The sequence below is a fragment of the Leptosomus discolor genome, chromosome 3 (assembly GCF_034619465.1).
Source record: "Leptosomus discolor isolate bLepDis1 chromosome 3, bLepDis1.hap2, whole genome shotgun sequence".
NCBI classification, from domain to species: Eukaryota; Metazoa; Chordata; class Aves; order Leptosomiformes; family Leptosomidae; genus Leptosomus; species Leptosomus discolor.
In genome coordinates this window covers 26,559,830-26,573,649 of record NC_141393.1, presented here as the reverse complement: position 1 = coordinate 26,573,649, position 13,820 = coordinate 26,559,830, and the positions used below count along the sequence as shown (strand labels likewise).

The window sequence follows — 13,820 nt, the reverse complement described above, 5'->3', positions numbered from 1 at the left end:
CTAGACTGGCTCTCTGAGCATTGAAAGGGTACTTGGATCAACCATTGCAGATGTCAGAGCATGTAAAATAGCTTATATGTGAAGAAACCATGATTTGTAGACAGAAAAATTGAAAATAAGGTTGCAAACAGCCCTCACTCTTGCCAAGGAAGCTGACAGCAGAGATAAGGCAGTAATGGCAATTTAAATTTAAGTGTGACTGTTGGACCCTGCTTTGAGATGTCGTGGTCCTCTCTGCACGATGATGCTGTTGATGCAGCAGCAGCAACAACTGAATTGAGTTTATAAAAAAGGCAACAGCAGCTCTGGATAAGCGAGGATGCATCGGATGGCTGTGGGGGAACAGCGGATGCAAACTAATACAGTTTCTGTGCAGGGAGATGAATGTATGATTTCAACATAGGTAGGCATTCCTGTGCCAGTTTTAGTCTATGGGTAAGAATAGCACTGAAGAGTGGAAGGAGGGGTGTGAATACAGGCTAGCAACTGGAGTACAAGACCCTGGGGACACTGGGTTGTGTGGATTATGCCTATGTGTATTAGATTTATGCCATAACTGTTGTGCAAACATCAGCTTCTTCAAAAAAGAAAAACCCCAAAAAAACCCCAACAAACTAAAAGGGTCGCCAGAAAAACCAGCAGCAAAATTGGTATGGAAAGAAAAAAACCCACCCGAACCAACCCAGAAACCAAGCAAATGAAGATTAGAACTGCAGGAGAAAGAACAGGAGGGTATGCAGGGACAGTGTCACCAAGGAAGCTGAGCAGCTGTATAGGACAGTAACAACTTGGTAAAGCTTCTTCCCACTAGGTTGCAGGCTCCATAAGATAACAGACCTTGGCAACAGGACAAAACCTAAGAGTAATGGCCTCTGCCTTTAAGAGATCAACTGGTGTCACAGACTTTTGACCATAAGGATGTAATTGGGGGGCAAAGTACAGAAACACTCATCGTTGGTGGGAAAGATGCAGCAAGGTGAGCAAAGGAAGCTGTACTGTTGTCAGCTTTTGGGGGACGAAACTGCTGATAAAATAACTGAGCTTGACCTGAGGTTGACTGAGACCACAAGAAGAACAGTGCCAAAGCAAGGATGCAAAAGTGACTGCAATAATTAGGAGGATTTACAGACATTCGGCAAGAGGTCAAGTCTTGTGTTACAGCATTTTAACCAGAACAAGGGGAGTGTAGAGGCAAAGCTAAGGAAATAGAAACTGAATTTTGACCCATGAAATCATGTATGGACCAGATTTTTGCTACAAGGATAGTTGCAGAAGAGAGCCTTGAATGACACAAGCTGCTCATTGCTGAACTGAAGTTTTAAGAAAGCCTTCTCTGTCTCCTAATTCACACTGGAGTATCTTGATGTTGGGGCACAAAATGATGAATAGCATCAGTGCAGAAGGCACAGCTATGGTGAATGTAAAGTCAAGTAGCTGGTGTCATGTGGATCTCAGTGTCAGATCTAAGACTGCACGTTCTCCTCGCTGCTTTGCTTTGTTGTTGGCTTCATTATGTGAAAAAGCATGGCTGATACAATGCAGGAATTGTGTGGTTCAGCCATAGGACACCAGAAAGCAAAGTTTTACTGAAGACACAATGTTTCTCAGGTTGTGTAAGGAGATACTGAAAGACTGCCTGGCATTGAGCAAGAAAGACTGTGTTAATAATCAGTTATGAAAGGAAAAATCTAATAAGAATCCCAGCTAAAGCACTGTGTTAGAAAGTGAAGGAATACAGAGGTGAGTTGGTTCATGTGCCTTATAAATAACAAACACTGCAAGGGTATATCCAAAAAGGAATTGGGAATTGGCAAGGCACCAGCCGTATTTACCCCATCCAGCAATATGTGGCTATTGGAAAAACTGCAACTTAAAGGTCAAATTCAGATCTTAAACGTCAAAGTTACTTCTGTCCTACATGCAAGCATAGTAGAAGTATGCTGAAGCTACAGGCAGGCATGTCAGTGTTTTCCAGGGTAATAGCCTCGGGAAGAAGACCAAAGTATTAAATAGAATTATGTGCCTTGGCTTTTTTGAAACAATCAAAATACAACTTCTTATCTCTAGCGTTAGCCAGAAAAGGTGAAGGAATCTGGGACTTGGGGTGAAAGGAGAGCTTCACGTTCCACTCCTTTTGCCTCTTCCTCCTATACAAGAGAGTTGCTCGGATCAGCAGAGAGTGACAATGCCTGGGGCTGAGGGGCATTGAGGGCTGGGCAGGATGATCTGTCACTGCAGCCCTGCTCTGTGGAGAGGGACAGCATCTCTCCTTTTTCCCTTCTTATTTCCATGATGATAGCCTCGCTGGGAATGGTTTTATGTTCCTCTTCAAGGTCTAACTCAGCTTGATTCTTGGCAGTTCTCGATGTGCTCCTGAGCTTCCTGACCCCTGAGCAAGATCTTGCTTGTAGAAGTCACTTTCCCCCTTCATACCTAGTTCTCATCTCATTATAATGTGCAGGTTCGTGTTCTTCCAGTTGGCTCCTGGTGCTTTGGTTTGAACAGCTTTAGATTTAGTTTACACTGATGCAGGTGTGATGTGGGCTTTGGCAGTGCAGTCCCTGAATCTAGGATAAGGTTTTAGAGCGTGTTAGGTACTGGGCCAGCTCCTTCGCTCTGACCCGTGCCTGATGTCATGCAGAAACAGAGGCTATTTCAAGGCATATTAAGCTACTAGATCAAAGAGGTGGAGGGAAAAGGTGGGCCAGAGAGAACACAATGTTTTCTCAGATCTTTGTAGTCAGTTGTCCCCAGGGAGCTGCCCCAAAGCTCAGGAATGTGGAGAGTGCTTGGTGGCCACAATGGTCCCACAGTCAGGAGAAGAGATTTGTCCTTCCTCCTTATTTTGGAAATTGCAGTGACCCTGAATTCAGTCCAGCTGAAGACCTGGACTGTCCAGCACAGCACCTGGGTGCTGTCAGCTGCATGTCATGATGTGAGATAATAAATTAAAACCAGGTCCCCCAAGTCTGGAATGGATTTAGGCATCCAGGGCTGGGCTCAAGTCAGTTCCCAGCCTGAAGCCTGTGAAAGGGTGGGTCAGGGCCCCAAGTTAGTGTGTGCCATAGGAGATCACACGGGGTATTTGCCGGAGGGAGACTTCAAGAGTGTGGTCATATAATTTAGCTACCAATATTTTTTTAATTATTATTATTATTTTTTAATTAAGCCCAAACTATGCAAGCTGGGCATGGACATCTGTGGGATTGCTGGTGAGGGGGTGTGCAGCAGATGGCCTGGGGTGCACTGCTGTTGGTGGGCTTCTTCCCCAGTACCACACACACCATGTCATCTTAGTGGCAGCAGCTGGGAAATGGCTAGCTCCGCAGTGCGTGCAGCTATCCCCAAATGGTGAACTGAATTTAACTCCACACAGCGGAGTCCCTTGGCAGTATGTCCTGGGAAGAGCCTCTGGAGTCACCTTCCCTTTGCCATACCACCTCACTGGCCTGGTGCTTTCCTGCTGGAGAGGAAGATGGTGGGGATTTAGGCGCAGTCCCCAAATAACTTCTTGCATTTTTCTGCCTGGAGTGCAGCCTAGGGTAGGATGGTGCCTGGTTTCTGGAGGAGTGAAGTATCTTAGCTGTGTGTAGGCCTGAAAGGAAGGGGAGGGAGGGAGGCAGGATGCAGCTTCAGAGCCCTGCTGCGAGTGGGCCTCTCCTGACACCATACAAGGCAGCCATTGCAAATGTGGAATTACAGCTGTCTGGTTTAGTGATTGCTATGGAAGAATGAATACGTTGGATTAGTTTAGGTCCTTGCGATGTCTGAGTTGTAGTCTTTTCTGAGGTCAAGTATCATAACCAATTATTTTCTTTCTCTTCTGTCACCAAATGGGCAGGAGTGCATTTCATCAGGTAGTATCACTTTGCTTCAGAACTTACTCATCTCTCTGATCTTTCCCATCTTCTCCTTTTCAGGCTTTAATGTCCTTGAGCAGATCACCATCCCTGAGCCCAGCTTCCTCTCCCCACATACCAGCACTGCTGAGCACTGCCCGGCTCTCCCCTTTCTGGTCTCTCCTGATGGATGACCAGAGCAGAGGGCTTGATTCCTGCTTGCTGCCTCTTTATGGTCATGGTCTTGCTGTGTTTGCTTCCCTTGCACTTTCTCAAGTCCCGTTGGTCACCACTGCTGTCTGCTGAGCAAACTCTGCAGGGGCCATCTCATTCTGACACCTGGACCTCTTTGGTGGCAGATCAGAATGTATGACTGCTCACAGCATATTGCAGCTTGTAGGCACTCTCTGATGCAAATTCGCTTGTCCGTCACTCCAGTACGGCTTGCATAGCACCTGTGCTGGAGCTGTGGAGCTTGTATTAGCCTCTCTACCCTTGACTAACCTGTATGATTGGCTTTCCTTTCCTTCCCTTCCGCTGCTCATCTCCTGTTCCTTCACATTAACCAATACACCAAATAATCTCCTGGGTAAAGAGATGCGCCAGGACCAAGAAATCCTTTACTTCTCTGCTTGTTGTGATTAACCCTCTTCAACCCGTTCCCCCTGACTGTGCTTGAGCAGGGGTGTTGGACCAGGTGATTTCCAGAGGTCACTCCTCACCTCAACTGTTCTGTGACTCTGTGATCCAACAGTCCTATCTCACATGCAGCTTTATGCAGGTTGGCCTGGTGCTGACATAGATTTGTCACCCTAGGATGGTAAGCGCTGAGCAGCTGTGGCAGCTGCCTTGACAATGTGCATGTGCCTCCACTTAGCACAGCTGTACTGCCTGGACCAAAAGCCTGCATCGCCTGTTACCTGGTCTCTCAGCAGCCAAGCAGGTGCTTTGGAAAAAGCAGGGCAAGTGCATGCTATCCCTTGCTCTGGCAGTCTCAGAGCTTCCAGGATTTTATGCAGACTGATGTGACTGATGGTCCTTTGTGGACCCCTCTTCCATGAGTTTGCCCAGCTGCTTGTTGAATCTTGTGTCGTGACTGGCTGTAGTGGTTGCGGGAAGCTGCTCAGTGAGATTTTGGGTCCACTCCATTAGCCCCTTTCTCTCTCCTGGTCCCTCTCCCTGCTGTGTGTGTCTCCTGATGCAGGGACAGGATTGGGTGGATGCCTGAAGGCTCCCAGAGTGTGCTGGGACCAGTCTGGCTGAGCAGAGCAAGGAGAGTAGTGCATGAGCACTGGGACATTTGGTTGAGTTGAGGGGGCGGGGTGAAACGGTTGCTGTGTGAACAGAAGTTGACTCTGCATGTTGTAACTGGGTCACTTGTGAGTGTCCCAGGCCAGTTACACAAGCAGAGATGTACTTGCACAGTAGCCAACAACCACCTGCTCCCTTTGCTTTTTGGCTGATAGAACAGCTCTATGGGCTTCCCATTTTAGGTGTAATTTTAGTTCTTTATCTCTTAGCTGCTTGTTTTTCACGTTTCCTGGTAATTCCCATTCTTCTGCCTATAAGTGACTTGCCAAAGTTTGTCCTGATCCTATTCTCGCTTGTGCTGCAATTTTTTTTTTCTTTCCTGATAGGAGCAGCCTTTTGTACCTTGCTTCATTTCCCCTCCCCTCCAGCCTTTGCTTCCTCATGTCTGTGCTGGGAGATGTTTGTTCAGTGATAGGTTTTTCTCACTGTTTTATCCCTGATCCCCATCTGCCATGTCTCTGCTCTGACCAGCAGAAGAAATCCAGCCTAAGGCGTATTATGGTCCTCTTTGTGCCATTTTCTTCTTGTTATAATAACCTACACATTAATCAAATTAAGGTTAAGAGCAAACATTTTTCTTCTGCACTCCAGAGAAAGGTGTGCCAAAATCTCTATGGGACCACATCACTGTCACTGCAGCCAGCTCCTGTTCTTCTGGTGTTTTGCCACTCGGGTCTCTTCCCTTCCTGATTTACACACCAGTAGTGTATCCTTCCTAGCAGGATTAATATATTTTGGTTTCTGTCACCCAGGTTCTGCCTTTGCCATCCCTGGGGAAGAGCAGGTGCTTTCCCTGATTTGCACCCTGTTAGGTCTGGGACTGTAGAATAAATTTGGCTTGTGCTATGTCATGAGGTTCTGCAGCTGGGTTGTAATGGGCTGTGTCTCACTCTCCCTCCAGCCTGCGAAGCTGTTTCCCCTGCTATGATGCCAGGGCAGATCCCTGACCCGTCACTGACGGCCGGCGCGCTGCCTGGGCTCGGTCCCTTGACAGGACTGCCTGGCACGGCCCTGACCGCCGAGGAGCTGAAGTACGCTGACATCCGCAACATCGGGGCCATGATCTCGCCGCTCCACTTCCTGGAGGTGAAGCTTGGGAAGAGGCCCCAGCCCGTAAAAAGTGAGGTGAGTCTCAGGGGGCTGCTGACTGCAGAGGGCTCTGCAAGGCTGTTGCCTGCACCTGCCTGGGTTTCTTTCCTGCCTGTGCTTGGGTTTCCTGCTGGGGTGACCAGCAACGTGTTTTGTAAGCATGTCACGCTGCCTCTTTGGTGATGTGCATGTGTGTTGGCAGCTGCCTTTTCCCTGTGCCTGAACTTCTGAATGTCCTGTGGCATGGGCTTGGGAGCGGTGGCCTCAATGTCCCAGGCCTGACTGGTCCCACACAGCCGGTGGCAGCCAGATGAACTCAAACCCTGCCTGTGGAGCAGGGTCTGGCACAGCCAACATGTCCCTAGGTTGGGGCACACACCCAGAGGAGAAGCTGCGCAGCCTATTGCCGGGCTTGTGTGATGCTTTCATCCCATCTCTGGTGCCAGCGAGCGCTTGGTGCTGCTGGTGTTGGCATTGCCTTTCCCGCAGGATGAGGCGCATGGGTGAGCGGTGCCGAGTGGCAGTAGTGACTCAGCTGGTGCTGTGGGCGCTGCTGGCTGGGGCTGCCTCTGCCCTGCTGCTTGGGGGGGCCATGGCTTCACCTCGGGGCTCCTGTGGTGGGGAAGATGGGCAGCTTCTCCTTGGTGCCACAGGGTGACATGTCAGCACCAAGCTGTAGGGCCTTGGGAGACTCTTGCAACAGCGTTTCCCTTGTGTAGTTGTCTCATGTTGGTTGTCCAGTCTCTGACTCAGTGAGCTTTGCTGTACTGGTGGTGAGTGTTTGCACCTCCCACTGCCTGCAAACAGAACTGGGAACCCATCAATTTGGAGGCTCTGTGCTGGTGAGAGTTGTGGCTGCTGTCGGAAGGTCCAATAAACAACCTTTCTGAACAGTGCATTTGCTCCTGTGTGAGGATACTTCAGATGATGTCATGTGAGGATGGGGTGATGTGCATTCTCTGGAGATGTCAGCAAGGAGATGCTAAATGATGTGAAAAGCTACCTGTGTGAGCTGAAGGGGATAAAACATCAGTTCCAGGGAGCAGCCCACTCTCCAAATGGTGCTGACACTTGGTTTGGCCCGACTCTTATGGCAAAAGCTCAGCAGCACCCAGGCCCGCCTGCAGGGAGGGTGCCTGTTCCTTCCCCCCAGCCCCTTGCAGTGGACTCCTGCAAGGAGAACTAGTATGATGGAGTCCATCTTATCACCTTGCACGGGAGCTCTGTGCCCAAGCGGAAGGACTGGGCAGCTCTGCAGTGGCAGGAACTGAAGCTAAGATGCTGTGGGAGGCCATTGGAAGGGCCTGGGGGATGCTAATGGCTTTGGTCCTTCTATAGGCAAAGCAGTTGTGGGTTGGCAGCTGAAGCCAAATGCTGTCACAAGCCTTTGACCTGGGTATTGTGCAGCAAATAGAGGACAGTGCCTGCCTTGTTTCATAGGCTGGGGAAGAAAGGGGGAGTCTGTAGCTGTGCTGTCTCCCCAGTCAAAGGTCCTTTCCTGTAGCATCTCAGGCATCTCTGAGCTGGCCCTGCAACAGCTGCTTTTGCTCGGTGGGCATGGGTGTATGGTCTCACTGGCCTCTGTGTAACAGGGTCAGGGCAGCTCTGCCCCGCAGCAGGTACTGGAAGTGCCAAGTACCCTGTGAGCCAGTTGTTGAGACACTATGTGGAGAAAAGATAAGGGGAAATCCACTGGCAGCCCCCACACAATCACTTTCTCTGCAGCTGGTTTCTCCCCTGCATGGCCTGTGAAGCCAAGGAGTTGAGGACAGCAAATGGAGCTGCCCCTGGCACAGGCTTTGCAGCGAAAGCCTGGGGGAGCTGAAGCAGTAGCTGCTTATCCCGTGAGTAGCCAAGAAGCTGCCCACGCATAATTTTGCAATGCAGCCTGCAGCTGCTTTCCTCTTGTGGGGAGCCGGAGCCCAGGGACGCTGGGTCCCGACATGCCATGCTCTGTGCAGTGCCTGGGAGGGCAGGCTGCTCCCCATGAGCTGGGCACAGGCAGCTTTCTCTGCTGTGCTGGGGGGACCAGCATCTCCTGGCACTGAGCTGTTTGTCCCTGGGAGTGCGCACAAAGCCCACCCAGTGGGTGCTGGGTGCTGGCTTCCCTGCAAGGTGGTGGAGAGCTCCCCCCCTCCTTTTGGGGCAGCTGGAGACAGGTGCTGCTGGGCTTCTCTGCCATTGAGACCTGCCTGGGGTGCTCCTTCTGGAAAAGAGCCCTGCTCCTCAGCCTGATGGTCACCTTGGTCCCTGGTGATGCTGACTGAAGCAATTCAGGAGGCAACCCCAGATGGGCAACCCACAGGGCTCCACTGGAGATTGGCTACTGAAACCTGCTATGGGGTTGTACACCATCACTGTCCCTCGTGCCTCTGAGTAGAGTCCTAACCCCCAGCACCAGGGCCATGTCACCTTTTTGAACTGAAATCAAGCAGAAGTGGAGAGGAGGAGACCTGCTTTCTTCAAGTTATATGAGCCGTGGTTGAAGAGTCAAGAGTTCAAGCTGCTGCTATCTGTGCTGAGCCACGCTCCTTGAGCATCTGTACCCCATCGAAAGGACACTGCCCTTTGCTGGGCCCTCTGTGGGGTGTCGGGGAAGCTGAAGGGGACAGGGACAGGTCACTTATCCTTTGATTCTCACTGAATGGAGCAACAGGGCATGGGAATGTATCGGGCAGTTCCAGGAATGCTGTGAGGCTTATGTGGTTGCTGTTTGCTCTTCCAGTTCGTGTTACAACGCAGGATGTACTTTGCAGGAAAGTTTGGGGTGTCTTTCTTGAGCTGTGGAGCTGTGAACATGCGTCCTCTCTCTGCACCCTCCTAATAATCCTTGACCTAAAAGGCCGAGAAGCTATGTAAGGGGTAAATGAGTGGTTGGTAAATGTGTGGAGGGGAGTGGTGGAAAGCCTGATAGCCATCTCTTAAAGTGCATGGAAGTTTTGTAAGAGCTGCTTGTGCCTTTGCTGTGTGGTATCCTGGTCCTGCCAGGAGGAAGAGGCAGCAGAACGTGGAGTTAGAGCCTTCCTGGTCACTCTTGCTAACGCCTGCCATGTCTGAGTTACATGGGTGTCGTGAGAGCTGACCATTTCTAACTGGACTTGGGGGTATCAGTGCAGTTCCCATCCTGGCTCTCCCAAGTGTGGTGCATGATGCCCCATGGCACTGCCTTGGCAAAGGAATGGTGTCAGCCTGGCATTATGGAAGTCTGTGCGTAGCTTGTGCTGGCTTGGCTTAATGTTTTAGCCCCAGCTAAAATAGCAACTTTGGTATAATGCTGGGGCAGTAAGGTAGAGAAGATGCAAAAGCTATTAGTGCTCTGAAGTTTGGACACTGTCCTCTAAAGCGTGCTACATGCTGCATATTAGACAGGCAGCTTACTTAAGGTACCCCTTCACCTTAGTGTGCTGAGTCAACGTTTCATCCTGTCCTTGCATGTCACATTGAGATGTTCTGATTAGTGGGCTTTTGACTAGGTGAATGTTAGCAGCTTGCAGTTTGCCATGGGTGATGGCACCTGCAGCTTTTGTTTCCTGCAGGCACCACTGATGTACTTGCATGTGGGGTAATCTGGTGGCCCTCCACTCCAATCACCACTTTGTGTCCTTGGCATCAGGAATCTGTGGCTTTCCTTTTCAGGTGACAGCCCAGGTGCTAGAGCAACAAGGCTGTTCAGATGGTGTGTGCTGCGAGAGGCTCGTCTGGGAGATGTGTCCCTCAACCACACTGGCTTGGGAAGGTACAAAGGGAAGGATGCAGCTGCCTTCTCAGGCTGGAGCTGCCATTAGAGAAGGTGCACATAGGCTCTGGAAGGGCTCATAAAGCAAATGTTGCTGGCACTGCATTTGAGAGGATGTGTGCTGTCAGGTGTCAGCTGGTAGGAACAAGGTGGTTCAGTCTGACGTCTCAGATTTCGGAGTCCCAGGCCAAATGTGGATGAGGGCAGTGGGGGCCTTCTCTAGCCATGCTACAAAGTGTAGTCTGGATGCTGACTTTACAGGGCTTTCCAGCACTCAATTTTCTTGAAGGAGCTGGTTTGGATTCTCGGGTGTAAGCATGCCTTAGGCATTTACACAGGCATCATAATAAATATCCCAAAATACTTTGATTATGGGTTTCCAGCCCATAGGGCTTATTGGCCTGGTCTGTGTGGTTTGGGTCAGATAGCACAGAGCAGCTGAGTCATGGCGAACAGCACAGGCACTGCCATGTCCTGCTTCTTTACAGGGGATGTGGGACCTGTCCCCACCTTGCTGTGGTGGCCCTGTGACTCAGCTAGTACTGAAGCTGCAGCAGACAGTCCCACGTACTAGAAGGGGGGCAACAGGCAAGCCCAGCTTGAGGGATCTTTCATGTTTCTCTGCCTCTTGCCCTGGCTGCATGTGTGATGCTTTGAATGACTGGGCTCAGAGCTGTGCCTGTAAATGTCTGTGTTACAAGCTGTGCCCGTCATTGCGGGATGGGGCTCTATTCCCCTCATCCCTGACCTCTCTCAGGGAGGGCGCAGTTGTCTGTCCCCTGTCAGCAGGGTCTCCAGATGTGGGTACCGCGCTGGTCTCCCCCGCTGTGTCCCCACAGAGTGGAGTTAGAGGCCGTGGCAGCAGCACGCCTGGTTCCTGGTGAGGAATGTACCATGTTGCTGGTGGCCACTGGCATGGATGGCTGCCACCCCTCTGCTTGCCCTGCCACCAATGGGGCTACCATGTGCTCACCCCTACCTCCTGCCCTGCCCCACACCTGCCAGCTCTGACCTGGGCTTCTCTGTCTCATTGCAGCTGGACGAGGAAGAGGAGAGGAGGAAAAGGCGCCGGGAGAAAAATAAAGTAGCAGCAGCACGATGTCGTAACAAGAAGAAGGAGAGGACGGAGTTCCTGCAGCGGGTGGGTGCCCTGACCTGTCCCAGGGCAGGGCAGGAACCTTAGTGGGGGCACCTCCCCCCCAGCTGTGGGCAATGCTCCCTCCTGAACTGCCCTTCTGCCTCTCCTTGCTCCTGTGCTCTTATCTGGGAAAATAGAGGCTTGTTGCCCCCCTTTCCACAAGGCTGTGAAGGTGGTGGCCATGTGCATGCCCAGGCAGAGCTCACTGGCACATCCCTGTGCCTGTGGTACCAGGGGTGGAGAGGGCTGATAGCGTCCCTGCCTCAGTGCTGGAGCAAGAGCACCTGTGGGAGTGTGGCACAGGACAGAGGCTGACAGCATGCTGGCCCTTTAACCAGATTCCTGAAGGTTTCCCCATTCAGAGGCCAGATGCCCTCTCCGCTGTGACCCCAAAGCAGAAAAACTCTCACAGCACCTTGCTGCTTTTCTGCAAGGGCTTGTAGGACATGGGCAATGACACAGCGGGGGACAAGGATCCATTTCACAAGGGCAGATCCTTGCAGATGGGGGGTGAAAACTTAAACGGGGGTTGGTTTCCGAACACCCTTCCAAACTCTGGAAAGCAGCCAGGCAGGGGTTTTGCCGTGGCGCAGCAGAGACCTGTCCTAGGAGGCGGCTGTGCATTTCCTTGCGGTGCCTCTAGGTAACGCAAGGCAGCGGGGCTGGGGATGAGCTGCCTGGAGGGACGTGGTGCCTTGGCAGGTCTTCAGGCTTCTCCTGTGCTGCAGGGGCTGGGGGGCAGCAGTGAGCAGAGATGGCTTGTTGGCCAAATTGTTTCTCCTTGTATCTTGTCCTATTGGAGTAAAGTCACATGCAGTTGTGTTTCTATCCCGCTAGGAATCCGAGCGTCTAGAGCTCATGAATGCTGAGCTGAAGGCCCAGATAGAAGAGCTGAAACAGGAGAGGCAGCAGCTGATCCTGATGCTGAACCGGCACCGTCCCACCTGCATCGTGCGGACAGACAGCATCAAGACACCTGAGAGCGAAGCCAACCCGCTGCTGGAGCAGCTAGAGAAGAAGTGAAGGTGGCACTGGGCCAGGAGGAGGAGACAGTGGCGCAGGGTCTTCCAGGGTCTCTAACGTATGTACTGTATGAAGAACTGTGCACCTAGGCCTGGTGCAGCCAGGACCCAGTGGGCTTCCTTGGGAACTGTGGACCAAACAAATACGGGGACAGAGAAGATCAGGAACCTGTCAACCATGTACTCTGAGGCTGAACCCGGGAGCAGGGCTATCGGCGCCAGTGAGGGCAACCTCCTTGTGATACCTCATCATGGCCCTTCAGGCTGCTCGCAGCCCTGGGCACCCACGCTGCCGCCGCAGCCCGTCCCACGAGGACCACGCACCCCATGGGGAGCAGGGCCCACAGGCGGAGGAGCGGTGGCCACATGGTGCCTGCCGGTGCCCTGCCCAGAGGCTGCTGCCGTTCCTGGCGCACGCTCCGGAGGGAAAGCCGAACCCAAGAACCGCAAACACTTGACGCAGCCCCGTCTGGTGGGCAGGCCTGTCGGGGCTCGGTGGCGCAGGCGCCCCCCACAAGCACACTCTCAGTATAATGTTTACAGCCCAGCTGTCCGTGTTGGCCGTGCTCTTGAATGCACATTTTTACACTTTTTTAAAGTATTTTTTACAAAGTTTTTATACAGCGATCTCTATATGGATTTATATAATCACTAGATGTGATCCCATAGAAATGTATGTTATGATGGTCTGTTTGTTACAAACACATATGCCACAGTTATCTCCATTGTGTTACTTGTCCGGTAGCGTCCGGCTCCTTCCCCAGCATGCTGGGAAGGGGGTCCAAGCCACCCTCTGCAGTGGTGTCGCTACCCTCTCCATCCATGTATGTCCTTCATAATACTCAGTTCTGTATCTCTCAGTAAATGTTACCTTTACAAACACCGTCCTCCTGTCCTCTCTGCGGGTCAGGCCACGGTGGGATCTGGCCAGAGCTTGGCAGTGTGTGCCAGGTCTGACCATGCTTGGTGTGTTCCTGGGTGAGTGGGATGGTGGAGCTGATCCCAGAGCTGTTCTTGGTGGTTCTCTGTTAACCACCTGTGGGACAGAGGAATTCACCCTGGTGAAGCTGTGGACCTTGGAGGTAGCTCTGACCATTGTCAAGCAAGTAGCTCAGTCCTGCGCTGAAGAGGGCAGGCAGGGAGGGCATGGCTGGCTGGCTGGAAAGGCAGAGGTGTAAGACAGGGAGACAATCCTATCTTTACCTGGTCCTTCTTGTTTCAGGCCTAATACAGCAGCTTGAACTCATTTCAGGGATGAGAAAGAGATGGAGGAGCTGCCACTATGTCCTTGTGGTGATCCCTTCACGGAAGGAGATGAGAGCAGTTTCTTTGGGTCTCTGCTAGGTCTTAGCTTTGTCCCTAACGGATGTGCTGGGAAAGCTCCTAAAGCTTGCCCTGGGCTTTGGTCAGTGCTGAGCACAGGGGTGTGGAGAAGATCATCAGCCAGGTGCATTTCAGATGCGAGGACTGCAGGAGTTGGCATGCCCATATGAACAACCAAGCCCTGACACTATCGCTGTGTTCCTGAGTCTTGGATACGAATGCAGTGGGAAGGTGCCTTGGTCTGGACTGGGGCAGACCCCAGCTCACATGTGGGCAGCACTGAGGGTTGTCTCGGAGGAGCAGGCGTGCACCCGGTCATCTCCCAGTCTGTGTCCTACCCAGTACCAGTACCGGCTACTTTG

General features: G+C 51.9%; 1 protein-coding gene across 1 annotated transcript; it reads left to right on the top strand.

Annotated features, from left to right (window-relative positions):
• Nucleotides 1-4,788: 4,788 nt before the first annotated feature.
• JDP2 (Jun dimerization protein 2) lies at nucleotides 4,789-12,136 on the top strand. The gene is made up of 4 exons (XM_009961906.2): nucleotides 4,789-4,807; nucleotides 6,052-6,275; nucleotides 11,012-11,116; nucleotides 11,951-12,136. The coding sequence occupies exons 2-4, from the start codon at nucleotides 6,075-6,077 to the stop codon at nucleotides 12,134-12,136; spliced, it is 492 nt and encodes a 163-aa protein (XP_009960208.2). The 5' UTR covers nucleotides 4,789-4,807; nucleotides 6,052-6,074.
• Nucleotides 12,137-13,820: the final 1,684 nt, after the last annotated feature.

What these genes read in the sequence shown, in the direction of transcription:
- JDP2 (XM_009961906.2), top strand. Translation starts at nt 6,075, where the DNA reads ATGATGCCAGGGCAGATCCCTGACCCGTCACTGACGGCCGGCGCGCTG. An exon ending in CCCAGCCCGTAAAAAGTGAG is followed by an intron (nt 6,276 to 11,011) that starts GTGAGTCTCAGG and finishes GTCTCATTGCAG; the next exon opens with CTGGACGAGGAAGAGGAGAG. An exon ending in GGACGGAGTTCCTGCAGCGG is followed by an intron (nt 11,117 to 11,950) that starts GTGGGTGCCCTG and finishes CTATCCCGCTAG; the next exon opens with GAATCCGAGCGTCTAGAGCT.